The sequence below is a fragment of the Lissotriton vulgaris genome, chromosome 4_1, assembly GCF_964263255.1.
Source record: "Lissotriton vulgaris chromosome 4_1, aLisVul1.2, whole genome shotgun sequence".
Classification (NCBI taxonomy): domain Eukaryota; kingdom Metazoa; phylum Chordata; class Amphibia; order Caudata; family Salamandridae; genus Lissotriton; species Lissotriton vulgaris.
Genome location: NC_141691.1, coordinates 1,466,838,993 through 1,466,854,333, shown reverse-complemented (window position 1 = coordinate 1,466,854,333; position 15,341 = coordinate 1,466,838,993). Strand labels below are relative to the sequence as shown.

The 15,341-nt window shown below is 42.6% G+C and overlaps 1 protein-coding gene across 4 annotated transcripts in view; it reads left to right on the top strand.

Moving 5' to 3' along the window:
- NOL4 (nucleolar protein 4) overlaps positions 1-15,341 on the top strand; it is a 713,110-nt gene that overhangs the window by 363,141 nt on the left and 334,628 nt on the right. For all 4 annotated transcript variants that reach the window (XM_086965702.1, XM_086965703.1, XM_086965701.1 and 1 more), the window contains exon 6: positions 8,482-8,614. In XM_086965702.1, coding sequence (XP_086821828.1) covers positions 8,482-8,614 — 133 coding nt within the window. The remainder of the gene's footprint in view (positions 1-8,481; positions 8,615-15,341) is intronic.

The window sequence follows — 15,341 nt, the reverse complement described above, 5'->3', positions numbered from 1 at the left end:
GTGCTTGGTGGGTGTCCCGGATGCTATGTTATGTTATAATGTATTTATAATGTGCACAGATACTCATGAGTGTCCTGGCGCGAAGGATGACCTTAGCAGTGTGGAGCAGAGTATTAGATGGGCTGATTAAAAAGAAACGTTTTAAGTTGTTTTTTGAAGAGCTTGGGGTCCTGAATATTCCACAGTTCAATGGGAAGGGCATTCCATGCCACTGCTGCTTTAACGGAGAGGGACTGACCCCCAGATGCATCCTACGAAATCGAGGGATCGCCATCCGTCGAGTGGTTGAGCGCAGAGATCTGCTGAGGGCATAGAAAGAAAAGCGCTTCCTGATATATGTCGGCCCTAAGCCATGCAGGGCTCTGTGAGCCAGAGTGACAGCCTTAAATTGCACTCTATGGGCCACAGGGAGCCAATGCAGATCCTGTAGGGGCTGTCTGACGCTTGATCTTCCTGAGATATTAAACAGAAATCTGGCAGTGGCATTCTGTATAGTTTGCAATTTTTTTAGCAGGTATCCAGGAATGCCAATGTACAGGGCATTGGCATCATTAAAGTGGGATAAAATAAGGGCACGGGCCACCATTTCCTTGGCTGACCTAGGTATCAGGGGGAAGAACTTACTCAGTGATTTAAGAGTACCAAAGCACACCCCTGTAAGTTTCTTAATCTGCATGGAGAACCTAAGGTCTTCTCCAAACCAGACTCCCAGGTTCTTTGCTGGATTACCCACTGAATTGGGCTGTGGGTAGTCTGGAGGCCAACAGATTTCTCTAAAGGAAGGAGGAAACTGACCGTAGACCCCAAAACACCCACCTATAAATAATTGAGGCCCCAGGGGATAAGGTCCCTGTGGCCAAATTAGGCTCTTGAGATGGGATCCCAGGGGATAAAATAGGTTCAGGAATGGGGACGCCTGGCCACCCTTACCTTTTAAATAAGGCACAGCCCTGGGGATGGAGTCTCCAGGACCTAGTAAGGCTCGGGGAAGGGAGCCACGCAGACCCCCCCCCCTCTTTTTAATAAAATAAATGCCCAAGGCATGGAGTACCCAGGCCCTAATAAGGCTCTGGGAGGGGGACCATGCTACCCCTCCTAAAAAAATGGACTACCAGGAGGGATGGGTCCCTAGTGCTAAAAGAGGTTCGGGAGGAAGCCGTGCTTTAACACCAATTATAGATAACGCTGACTTCACACTGGGACTTGACCAGAGTGCGTTCCAGCTGTGGCAACAAAAAGGGTGCTGTTCTATTGGTCACCTCTTTGACTAGGAGGGTCGCCTCCACCTTTGGCCCTCTGTAGCAGATTACGCACTACCATAGTCAGAGAGAATGCACTACTTTCAGGTCCAACATTGGCTATTACATCCTATAGTGGGCACAGGGGCACAAGGGCCCCCTACCTCCTTCGAGAAGTGGTTGGTCATGAAGACCTCAGATAAGCGTCTTATCACAGAACTGTATGGTATACTACAACAAGCCATCCCACCGACTAAGACATCGGGGCAGAGGTGTTGGGAGCTGGAATTGGGGTGACAACTAACACAGAAAGCGTGGGAGGAGATATCCTATAGTAAGGGACACACAGCATGTAGCAGAGCTAGCATCGAGATGGGCACCAAAATAGTGACATATTGATATCTGTCCCAATAGTTCTCGACAGAGGCAACCCTACACTGAGCACCGACTGCTGGAGAAGTTGTGGATTTCCTGGGACACTACTTTACTTGCTTTGGGACTGCCCCAAACTCACCCAGTGCTGGAACACAATTCCCACAGACAAAGACAACCACCTGGACACACAGCTCCCATGATTCCCTGCATATAACATCCTACGGCTCCCAAATGCTCACATGTTTCTACTTAAGTCCTGTAGAGGGGTACATATTGGTCTTGCATTAGGAGTAGCCCTTCAGAACATCCTAGCACGCTGGGGCACAGACAAAATCCTGACACAGCTGTGTTGAATGTACACTTTATAGTATACTAGCTTACACCTCGCGCGTTGCTGCGATCTCAGAAGAAAGGAAATTTAAGGAAACTTGTTATGATAACATTCAATTTACATTGTGTCATTTTTATTGAAACATTCATTTTAATATGGAAAACATTTTAAAGTGTTGTTTTAATTCTGTTTATTTATTTGAGTGCTTGTGGCTACACGGTATTTTTTGTTTTTCCGTCTGGTGCGTACATGAATAAATCAGAAGGTTTCCCAACGCATGAGCTGGCCACATACAGTTGTCCATATGAGAAGCACGGATTCTCCAAATCTAGTCCACACACTTGCAGCGATTGTCCTTGTGCTTTGTTGATGGTCATTGCAAAAGCGAGTTGCACCGTAAACTGTAAATGTTCAATGTTGGAAAGATTATGAGGGCCCTGGGGGAACGGGGGGCCGATATTTAACATTTTTGTTTTGCCAGAAACCTACGCGGGAGTGTACTCAACAACTTCCCAAAGTTTCATGGCGTTCGGGTGAATGGTGTAGTAATGCATAAAGGACAAACAAACATACTTTCGTTTTTATATATATAGATCACCTCCAAGAGTGACTCTCATATGGAACTCTGGCGCCCATTCATCGCCCTGCTGTCTGCACAATTTAGGAAATTAACATGCCCTAGATACCAACGCTTATTTTGATTGACAGAGGTTGATACCACTACACTGTCTGAAACTGTCGATCAGGACGAGCCCAGCAGTGTTACGAAGTGCCTTACAGGGTAAAATAAATTGGCTGTGAGTACTCCGAGGAGGGGGAGTGGGTGGAGGGGAGGGAACTCCATTAGGATCTTGTTGGGATAAGATGTACGTAGCTTCATGATGGAGTGCTCTTGCACTCTGTGTATGCATTTTGTTTTTTCTTGAAATGCAATTACGAGATGTGAACCATAAAAAACAGACAGACCCGGGTGATGGGTCTCCAGGGCCTAAAAAGTCTCAGGGTGAAGGGCCCGCCCCCATCCTGACACCCCCACCCCCAGTCCTCCTGAGCAATACTACCAGTTTCAAATACTATGCCAGGATATAATACCCATCACTTGTGATGGAGCATCATGTCCACCAAACTAAATAAGGTTCATAGATCTCTGCTCCAACAAGAGCCCTTCCTGATCAACTATGGGCATCTCTCCGTGCAAACATCACAGCATAACTGGATATTTTAGCCCCCATATAGCTGAAAAAAGGCAAACCGGACCAAATTATGAAAGAAAATGTAAAACCAAGTGTGAGTCAGACCAGAGACTATTCACAAACATGAGAGTCTAATAACCTGCAATGAACTGGATAGGTAATGGTGCTGTAGTATATCACTCAGGTTATAGACACTCCCTACCCAACATCAGCGCACTTCAAAACATACCAGGAATTGGTTGCAACCTACATCTCCTCCCCAAGAACCGGCAAAATGATGACCCCAAAATCACTGCATACCCCTTCACCTTAAAAAGACTTCATCTTAAAAATCCAGAGAATCTGAAAATCAAACATGAACACAGAAGACATACCACCATTTCTTTTGATTCAATCCCCTCTACTTCAAAGAATAGGAATAGGCTTAACAAATATCAAAGAAGACCTATTAATGTCCCTTGGGCAGTAACCAGATGACACCTTGGCCTTATTGGCAACAATGAACAGAATGAATTATCATCTGCTAATATTTTTGTCTCTCTGGTAGGGTACTCAAATGGGCCCAATACTTCCTCCTGGGTAGGAGCCATCATGTCAGAATTGGCCCACTAATGCCCACTTTAATAAGATGACACATGGAGTAACACAGACATTTATATTCTCCCCACTGGTGTTCAAGGCTTGCATGCAAACTCTTGTTAATGCTACTGAAAAACACCATCTTTTGTTGTTCTAAATATGTGCTGATATCAGTAACCTACAACTGGATTATAAAAGGGGATTAAAGAAATAGAATCAAACAGATATCACCTCCTTCCTGTAATACACGTTTTTAATGAGCAAGATTTTCCTTTGGCTAAAATACTGTTGTTCTCGTTTTGCTGAAAGACAGAATGCACCACTTCAATGCACTTAGCCAACTTGTCAGGATGACACCCCACCCCCAACTTGATATCAATCAGCGAATATCCTGGATAACGTTTTTATTGGCCAGCAAATCTTCGTGCCACTACCTTTGTGACAGTATTTTTGGCACTCAGCAGTCTTCAGTGCTGTCAGCTTCCTGACCATCTACCATTTCACTTACTCTACTCTGTGGGCTACCTCCCCGTCTGTCATACTCATCATGTCCTCTTTCTACTAACATGAATCTTGCAATGATTTTGCTGCATCTAGTTCCAAACAATAACCCAATCCAGATGGCCCCTCTCCTAAGGGAGAAGACACAAATCAGGTGTGTTAGGCTGTTTGAGGGGAGGTCTGACTTCTAATTAAAAAGAATGCAAAAAGTTGGTAGGTTCTTAGGATTTTCCTGAGACCACACCCTTTCTAAGCCACTAAATGCTAGAGTCGACCTTGATGGAAATAGGAGTCAATGATTGCCTCCACTTCATACTCGGGAGACCTTCCCACAATCACAGGGTGGAGGACTTGCGGATCCAGACATAGCTGGTTTTACAGCGGCTATAGTCAGGTGTCAGGTGTGCTCTTCAGTTTGCTGGCAAGTACTGCTAAATGGCAGAGGAACCCCGGGCGGCTCCTCCGTAATGGCGGAGGAGCACTGGTCAGAGTCTGACAGCGAAAAATAAAATGATAATAAAACAATAATATCATTTTATATTCCGCTGACTGATTGAGCCAAGGAGTCTTGGGTGGGGCGAATCTGGGCCATGACAGGGAGGAGGAGTAATGGACACAGTAAAGTGCGCAAGTCTGTTTGGCCAGCCGTCTTAGGCCGGTCAATCAGACATGTGTACTTAGGTTTCTCCAACCCAGCTGTGTTGACAGCAGAGTTTAAAAAAAGCAGCAGGCTCCCTGTGCCTAAGCGAGCATCAGACCAGCCCACTCCGGCCAGTCCCCAGGCTGCTCTCAAGCATGAGAGCAGCATCTGGATTGGATGGGCAGCCTGTGCTTTGTATGTATGAAAAATAACAACCTAGGCAATTAACACTGGCTTGTCATAGATATTAATAGAGAGGAAGAGAGCTAGTCATAATTTAAAATCTCATGTTTATTAACATAATCAAAAAAGTACATATTTAATAAAAAAATGAATTATTAAAACCGTTCACATGAATGCTTTGTGCCCCAGTGACTGCCGGGAGGAGAGAAGAATTTAGGCGGCCGGCAGCATCAGTGTCAACGGCAAGACAGGTGTTTTTTTTCCAAAATGTATTATTACCCTAATCTCATGTCCCCCCACTTTACTTTTGCGGCAGCCACCACTAGACTGTGAGGAACTCATCAATTAAGAATGGTAAAGGGTACCACTAATTTGAAGCTCAACTTAGAGTGGAACCCAGAAATGGACCAGAAATATGTTGACATCCAGACTGTATCTCCTAACTGATACTGTGGAGCAAGTCAGCGATGATTATCAGTGAAGCGTTTGTATTGTGCTTTAGCCTGTAGGGGATACTGATGGGCTTAGCAATAAACAGATTTGATGTTATGCAATTATTGTGTTACTGAAGGGATAGTGGGAGAGACAATGTTTGAGGTAATATGTGTAAGCTGTAGTTGATAAAGAAAGGTAAACACTCCAGGAATCTGTGCAAGAAGTTATATGCAAATTTTCCTATTGGAAACCACTGAACATAATCTTTCTAGTAATTCATATGCACATATCTGAGATATAATTCAATTGCATATCTTAGCCTGTCTATCTGTCCACTTGTTTGCGGATGGTAACTGGTGAATTTGAAGGATACTGTTTCCAAACATTTCAACAGAAGAATCCAAAACCTGAAATACACTGAGTACCTTTGCGCATAATTCTGATCCCATAAGACCATGGAGTTTGACAATATTGTTAAAAAAAGACTCTTGCTAGTTCAGGCTTTGTGGAACCGTTTTGAGGGTAAATAAATGGCTTAGTGAAGTAAATTAAACCTCCACTACTATAAGGTATCATGCCTCTATGATCGTGACAGTTCAACAATGAAATCCTGCGATAACATAGTCCAGGGTTGTGTTCTGTTTAAGCTTTTACACAGTTAGAGTAATTTAATATATAAATCTTGATTTGTCCTTTAATCTGGGACCACCAAAAATATTGATCCGACTGTTTCAATATTTTCCTCATTCCTAAATGTATCTAATGTATCTATCCATAGATACATTCCTTAATGTATCTATCCAAAGGGCAGGTTATCTAAGCACACTATCACTATATCACTATGGTTAATTTAGGCATTATTGCATGGCTTTGTGAAAGGTGGTCGTTTAATGGTTTGAATCATAACTTCCCCCATTGATGTAATCATTCGTACTAAAGATTTGTGACTACATTTTGAAGCTTAATTTATATATATTCTTTGATGGAGAATCCAATCAATATTTCAATCACAGAATCTAGACCTGTTTAATAAAGGGTCCACACAATAACAATAACAAAAATGCCATCAAATGCAAAGTCCCCCTGAGCACACTTTCAATCCATTGATGTCTACTGAACTTGCAAGATAAGGTTTTGAAGTAACTAATGTACCACGATCTGAAGTGTTTACCCTTAGAATGCTATAAAACGTGACAAACAGACGGAGTTTGGATTTTAGGCTCTGAAGAAGTCTACTGTGCATTATACTACACAACAAAACACGTGTTGGCATTTTTTCTGCATTTGAGAACATTAAGATCAACCTCAGTTTTGAGAAACTAACTACCTGGCTGCATTGAGATGTGAAGATTATAAAAGATTGAAAGTGTGCTCAGGGGGACTTTGCATTTGATTACTTTCCCCTCAATTGAGGAGATTAATCTGGTTGAAGTAGTAACCAACCTTCTCTCCCTTAGAAGCACCAGATATTTGGATATTTGCTGATACACCAAACTCTACAATTTGTTGAGCTCCCAAGGACATATTTCCTGGTTACCAAAGCATTTGAATGACACTGTTGTCATGTTGTAAGGGATTATCATGGTGCTCAAATTGTGTACTAGATTTCCTCAGTCTGAGGGTATGTATATCTGATTATATTAGATCTGATTATTCCAGTGATTATAGAAACTTTTCGTGTTGAGCTGTAATTGATATACAGTCTAAAAATACTACGTAAACCCAGATCTAGAGATCACATATATTTGAATAAAAACTGTAAGAGTAAATTAATAAAGTTGGCCAAACTGTTGCAGAAAACAAAGGACACTAACTAGTTCACCTAATATGGTGGTTGAAGGCCGCCATTTTCCTCACCTAATATGACTGTCCTGCCTCATTTTTCGGTTTGGGATTACAGTCAAATGTACCCGCTTTCTTTTCTCAGGTGGTTTGCAAGATCACTTTATGCATGTCTGGCTGGTGGAATAATTATGCAGCCATACTTCTTCTTGTAAAGACCTATTTGTGTCAGGAGCTGTCAAATTGTAACTTTGTCCTTGCTACCTGTGGTATATGTTTAACAACTTACATACACAATAAGCATTTAAAGATAAGGTGCCAGGAATGCATCGTGGCTAGACTGTTATTACATTTCTAAATAATAAGTATGTTTATATCGTTCAAATAAATACAACACTCTAGAAATGCCATGCTTTTTTTCTGGCCAATGAAGACATGACAGTTGTCATGAGCAGGAAGATATTGTAAAGGACCAGTAACACACAGGCACAAGTAGTGATGAGTGTGATGACGAAGGCAGGTCTACCTCTAAATTGTCAAATGTTCTTAACAAACCTTAGCTTTTCTGTTTCCTTTGTCCTAGTAAGTGCCCCTTCAAAAATGGGTCTTTTGTAGATTATGAACTCTGCTTTTGGACAATATAATGCTGATTTTAAAAGGTACAAATTATTTTTATAATACTTGTTTTTGAAAGATCTAAATTAGCTTTGAGTATTCTCACAAACACTTGTGCAGTTTCCATTGTCAATATGTCCTGGGAAAAGGCCCACAGGTTACTAAACTAATTTCAAACATGTGCAAAAAAAAATAAAAAAAATATTCACTTCGGCCAACTGAGCGTGAAATTAGTATTCATTAAAACGGAATGGCTGACAATGGGATTAGCCTGTAGGTCTTAAACAAAATTGTTTTTGAAGTTTCCAGTTGCCATGAGTAGAATACAAAACTTGTATATTTTCTACACAGACAGTCCTTTAATGACAGAAAGAATGATATATTTTGCTGCCGTCAAGATTTTCCTTTCCATTTACAATGTGGGATTAGGCGTGTTGCATGCTGATTATAAACTTTATAAACTTTAAAAGTTGAAAATGCTTATTGGTAACACCCTCAGTTACCTTCCTTAAAAGAAGACCACCCTGTAGCCATGTTTTTACAAGGATAATGTGACTCTGCCAGCTTAATACTTCCGGTGAATAAAAGAAAGACATTTCATTATTACAGGACGAAAGTTCAATCGAAAGCGACGAGTTTGACATGAGTGATTCCACTAGAATTTCAGCCGTGAACTCCGACCTCAGCTCCAACCTTGAAGAGAGAATACCGAGTCCTCAGAATGTTCACAACCAACAAGATGGTGAGTGCTTCCTTTATAAACGTGCGGCCATCTCTTAAGAGGTAACACACACATAATTAACTGTTTAAAGCAGATTCTTAGCGACTTTCTCTTCCTTCTACTGCTTGTCCACTTCTGTTATATTTTACTTCTGTTATTTTCTCTCGTTGCCTTCTCCCCTATTAAATATTTATTTGGTCTCATTTTTCAAGTTCTTTTCCTGGCGACTCTTAGAGTATTTTGAATTTTAATCTACCCCTTGCATTTTATTTGCCCTTTCTGCTTCGGACATACTTCTGATGATAAGTGATAAGGCTGAAAAAATGTAGTACAATTTGTTTGCCATTTCTATATTTCCTCATAAGAATATTCTTTAAGTAATCTTCTTTACATTTGCAGTTAATATAGTTATTTACATATGACAACAAAATTAAGTCACTTTCAATAATGTATTGCTTTTTAATTGCTTAAATGCTCTTCTTTAAGTCATGTCATCGTCATGTGTGCAGCCTCTTTTAGAAATAATTTTGCCACTAAATTGGGTCACATAATTTTATTCGAGTTACACAAAGCCGGTGTTAAAGAGAATGGCCTACCTTTGTGCAGGACATATTTATTTATTTATTTATTATTGAGATTTATAAAGCGCATACGTATGCCCGTGGGCGTCTTGGCGCTAAGACATAGTTTCAAGAGTGATGCTTACAAGATGTGGAACATGGCTGCCATTCATCAATGCTGTGATCGACCCATCCACCTACCTACCCCCATCGAGCATTATGGGTGACATCTTCCACCAGAACTGCAGTGCTGTGAAAGAACTGGTGATCCAGAATAGACTAGAAGCATGGAAGTCCTGGTAGTGAGGTACAGAGGAGAATATATATAGAAAAGGATAGATTTCCCCTCCCTCAGCTGCTGCTTTGCCTGGCCAGAGCTGTGCCCCACCAGACTGGAGAACCATGGATAATGATGATCCAGGGGCAGTGATGACCATAGAGAGTGTTGTTGTCTGGTTCTGGGGACCATAGAAGGAAAGAAGCAGGAGCAGTGTACTGATGGCCATTTAGGACACAGATGAGTACTGTCGGAGTTGCGGCTCCCATGTTGGAATACCACTGCTGCTGCTATGGCCGCGCCAAGGGACAAGAATGCTCTCGTGCATTCTAATTAGACCTTACCAATGTGAGTAACGTTTTGGTAAACGGGGGAATTTTTCAATCGCCCTGGCCCAGCAGCCCATCTGCCTGACTGACAGACCTTTCCATTGATGAATTCAGGCCCCATATTTCTTCGCATTGATGACCTATAAGTCCTACTTTTCTTAACACTGATACAGCTGCATCTGCTGCAAACTGCATCCACCCTCTCACTCCGGTTGGTAGAACTGTGTCCTTTGCTCGGATTGAAGTAAGTGACGTGCTTTTTTCTTGGTCTGGTCCAGTTCACCCGGAATCTTGCCCGACTGGTTGGATGGAGCGGTCTCTATTAGTGGACTACACCTGGGAACCTCTTTATTTTGCAGCATACTAGGGGAGTGCACTAAGTAACCACTGCCTATTGGTTCACATCAGAAGCACCAGAAGCAATTGCTGTTCCCAAAAGCAGTCACTGGTCAGCTGAGGAAGGACCTGGAGGCCCAACAACCTGTCAGAGGCATAATTGTAAACATCTTGGAAGAACTTTCTTTAACAAAAAAGTTCTCTTGTAGCAGAATTGAACAATATGGCAGACACAAACTCTGTCTAGTCTATTCGAGCTGACAATTCTGCATCGCAAACTAGGTCCGATTCAGTGGAACGCCATCTTATCACATCTGAAGCTATGCTTGAAGTGATGAGCAGAATACAGGGTTGCGATCATGACCTGTTAAGCTACATAAGAAAACTGTGGATCTAAAGGATATGAGCAGATGGGGCAGTAATAGAATATCAGCTATCCAAGGTGCCTTTGATGGCAGAAATGGAATGGCTTGTCTGAGCACCTTACTCCTTTCATTGCTCTTTATCACCTTTTCACTTCCTCTAGAGTTTTAGCAAGACCACAGAGTTAAATTAAGACATCCACCGAAGGCCTATATTAGCCTACATGCTCCATCACCAAACAGGCTCACCAGACCACAATGGCCATAACGCATAAGAAATGCCCTTTTGTTTTGAAAATCCTAAAGTGTACGTCTTGGCTGTTGAGGCCAACATAAAGAGGAAGATGTTTCTTGACCATGCAGCCTCTTCCGAAGAAAAAAGACATTAAGTATGGATTCCTGGAACTGCCCACCATGTTGATCACCATGAATGGCCCAAATAGAGAATTCTATAAGCCAGATTATCTGGAGAGTTTTCTTGAATCTTTTCGAAAAGGATCATTGCAAGTTGTGACTACTAGTGACTCATTTTCTAGGTCCTGACCAACCTCCCCTCTAAAGACGAGACTCTGGCAGCAGAGACAGACAGAAGTCCGAGGCGAAAAGGTAGGCAACATCGTAATGAAATTGGAGGGCATTGACAGATAGAGATAGGGACACATAGAGATCACCTTACAAGCCTTAATGACCATTTGCAGTCAAAACCCATGTACATACCTGGTATTTACCTTATGTACTCACAGGCATCTTCTTGAATACCTAGCCGGGGCCTGGTGGCATCTCAGGAGTACTGATTTTCGGGGGTTTCCTATTTCAATCAAAGTCATTAGCCCTGAACTATCTTTGGGACCAGCACTGATCTCAAACTTATGATAGTGGCCTTTCTGGACCAATCTCCTAAGACAGATTGTGCTGCACATTGGTCTTCCAGGTTGTAGCACCATATGCCAAGGTTGGGCAGCCTGCTATGATCGTAACAACTGCACCCACTACTTTTCATCATCCAGACAGCTTTGGCAGTAGGCGAATGCTTATTTCACATGTATAAATAAATTGTTGGTGTCTGAAGACCTATTGATTGCTACCTGTTGTGGGATTTGTATTCTGTTAGTGACATGGACGTTCTTCTTTTTTTTGCGCTGTTTGAAAACTCCTACACAGTTTTCCTCTCCCTAGGGTATGTCTTGCCACATCCCTTACCTCCTACAGCACATTCAATACTTGGAGTCCATACCCGCTAGAACACATCTCTGTGTTTATGCTATGTTCATCTGATTTGTGCATCAAATATGACATTTCCAACACCACACAGTTTTATTCTGCATCTAGTAGTGCCACCTAAGTAAACCACATCATCAACAACTACATCTCCAGGCTTTGCCTCCCTACTAATACTGTTGGCCCTCTTGACATGCCCATTCTTCCCATACCCATCAAATTGATCATGTGGGCATGAGTGCAACATCACCAGCGGCGACATATAGGAGCCTATGAATATTTTCACTGAATTTCAGAGGGGGTCCACACAATGCATAAAAAAACCAGACGATATTCACCTATTTAGCTATAAAATTGCATGACATTGTGTTGTTACCAGAGACTCACTGTCCTCCACACGAAGAAGAGAAACTGAAATGGGATTGGGTTGGGCATTTAACGCTTCTCACAATAAGGGATGACCTGGTGAGGGGTCGTCCCTTACCGCTGCTCACTGGTAAGGTGGTGTAGCTATCCTGTTTAGAAAATTATTACCAGTGATGGCTCACCGCTTGTAGAAGTATGGTGGTCGGTTCATTTTAGCTTAGATCTCTGTTTGTCCAAGGTGTAACACTTGTGGTGAGCTTTGTGCATGATCCTCGTGGTCAAAATTTACCTGTTCGCTTACGCTTGTCAAGGGCTCTTGTGGAATGTGGTAGAATGTATTTGATTATAGGGGGGGGGGGGGGCTGAAATAGGATGGTGGACCCATTCCTGGATAAGTTGGGCAGGCCTAATATATGCCACTCAGGGAATCCAGGTCTGTTACATGATCGGCTAACTAAACTCTCACTTAGAAACATATGGCAACTTTTGCTTCTACAGGACCGAAGTTACACTTTTGTGTTGTGTGTACACAGCATTTCCACCTGCATTGATTTGTTTGCGTGCTTTTCCTTTGACTTTAGCGTTAGTGAAATCTTGTGACTTCCTTATGGGTGGAGTTTCATATCATTGCCTGGTTTGACTGCTACTTGGCTTTGGTTTTGTAACACTGCTGTCCTGTCATTGTCCCATGATCTCATACATGTACGGGCCAAGAAAAAAAGAAAACATTGAGAGTACACCTTGTGAATGTTCTTCAGGATATTGAGGGTTATGTGTCCTCAGACCAAGCATTTTTGGTAGCCAGAAATGCCTGTTTCAGTGGTCCCATCAAGAGACTTGGTGCAACAGAAACAAAAATGTCTGGATGATCAGGGAAAGATTGAAGCTTCTGTTAGAGCACTGACTAAACATTACTATGATTCTCCCTCTGATCAGATATTCCATGACCTGACCAGGGCAAACTACAAACTTAAAATACACTTCATGATGCTACCTAACCCTGCTTAGCATTGTTTGAAACAAAACCTTTATGCACAGAGGGATAAGGTGGACCGACTACGGGCGCTTCAGCTGCAAAAACGAGGAGGGCTAATCAACAGTGCCGGCCAAATGTGCTACAGGGGGAAGCTCTCTGAGCTATCAGGTGGATATTCTTGGAGAATTCCCATTTTTTTGTCTCAAAACTTTACAAATCCAAGCACTTCCAACCTGAAAGGACAATTCCTGCCAGGCATTTTTCTGCTCCATTTAGATGAGGAACAAATGGCATCCCTAAGGGGCCACATTTCGGGAGAGGAGACAGGGAAGCGCATCTGTGACATGAGTAAGGGAAGGCACCTGGAGAACAACGCTTTCCAAATGAACACTGGAAGACCAAGAAGGCTCAGGCCTCACATTTGCTATGGTAGACAACACAAGAAGCTCCTGCATATCCTCTGCCAGGCTAGGATGACTGAAAGGGCAGAGCTGTCCTTTCAATGCCATAAAGGTGGTCAATCAGATAGAATGGAGCTACCTCTTAAGCACCCTAGAAAGAGCGGGATCGGGTGAGAAGTTTGTATAGTCTGATAGCTCATGTATCTTTTAATGTTTCTTTTTATCTTAGTGCTTACCCTTAGAAGGAGAACTCACCAAGGATGTCTATTATCCCTGCTGCTTTGTATCCGAGAGCTTGTGTTGCTGGCTGCTAAAATTCGCCAATACCTATCAATCTGGAGTGGTTTTCAGGCTCTAGTCTGAGAGACCATTAGACAGAATTTACCAGAATTGACATTTTCCAGAGAGGTAATGCAGCAGTGTAATGCAGATATCTGTATATCTTCTCGGAAGCTAATAACAGCTTGAATAACCAATGAAATCATGGTTACATCCGTTTTGATCCCATGGGGTTGAGGGGTGGACATACGATCATAATGTAAAAATACCTTCCTTTATAGAGCTTGGTTTTTCCAGTTTGATGGCCATCTTGAAAATGTAATAAGTGACTGACAGGATGAACTCGCAGACAAGGATACCTTGTTCATACGTGGGAGATCTGGTCACATTATTTTAGTTAACCTTTCAGTGTACTGCATTGCAGTCATGGTTACAAGAAAGATTTAACAACATAATTGAAAGACTTTCTCCTGCTGCAAGCTATTAGATCCACCCACCTTCAGCCATTCCCCAGCTTATACATCCTTGACTGACAAAGATTTTTCTATAAATTGCTATACATTTCCCCTGACTTTAGCAATACTTACTCCTGAGTGTCCAGGAGTAAGGCACACTTTTTCACAGCAAAAGGATTTGTATATAGGGACTTTCTTAATTTGTTCTGTACATCTCTCAATATATGATTCCATACTTTGCCCCTGAGGTTCATCTAGCCTTCTACTCTCTGTTTATCTTGCAAGTAATAAGGATCCATGTAATGTAAAAAGTATGGAGCGCACACAGTAGATCAAAGTAGCAAAAGTGCGATATAGCAACACTTGTACTTCCCACACAGTCTGCTGGTAAAGAAAGGGTCTTCTGGCCCTTTGGGTACTACACCCGGCAGCAGACGTGCTCTTCTGTTGAATCGAAGAGGCAATGTGCCTTCATGCGCATATAGGTGATCTCCATGCAGATGAGATTGCTTGGTTGGCCATGTTCATGCTCTATTACTAAACTTGGTCCAAGCTAACAGCTAAGGGGGAAGACAAAAGCATTTTACAGACACTCCAAGGAACCCCTCTGTAAAACCTTGATATTAGGGGATGTCCCAGCACCCTGAAACTGATGGCCCGGAGGACCCCTCGAATGCAGCCATGCAGAGCAGCAGCCGTGATGCTGGATGTGCACTAGCATGTCCCTGCGGCAAGCATTTTGTGAGGGTCTATGACTCAACCCTTCCCCTCAAAGGGACTCTCAGGTACAAAATGACCTGTGTTCCCCAATGCTGTTATTTTCCTAACCTCAAATGTAACGTGCTCCCAAAGCTCCACTGCTCGGCGACAGAGGAGGGTGAAATGCACAGGGAGAGGGTCTCTTGGGCACTTTAAACACAACATTTTAATATGATCCCCTAGAGACCCCTGGAGCATCACATCTTGTGTAGACCTAATGGTGTGTCTCCTGAAATAAACTCACCCATGATAATGCCTCCAAAAGCCTAGCTCGCTCCTTAGTAGCCAACATGGCACTTGAAGCTGGCACAGTAAGTGAGCAGGACTGCATTTACATGCACACAAACAACTGCAAGTGAGGTTCAACCCACACATCGGAGCTAAGTGGCATGCTTGGCTGGCAAGATTCTCCAGCCGGCAGACCACACAG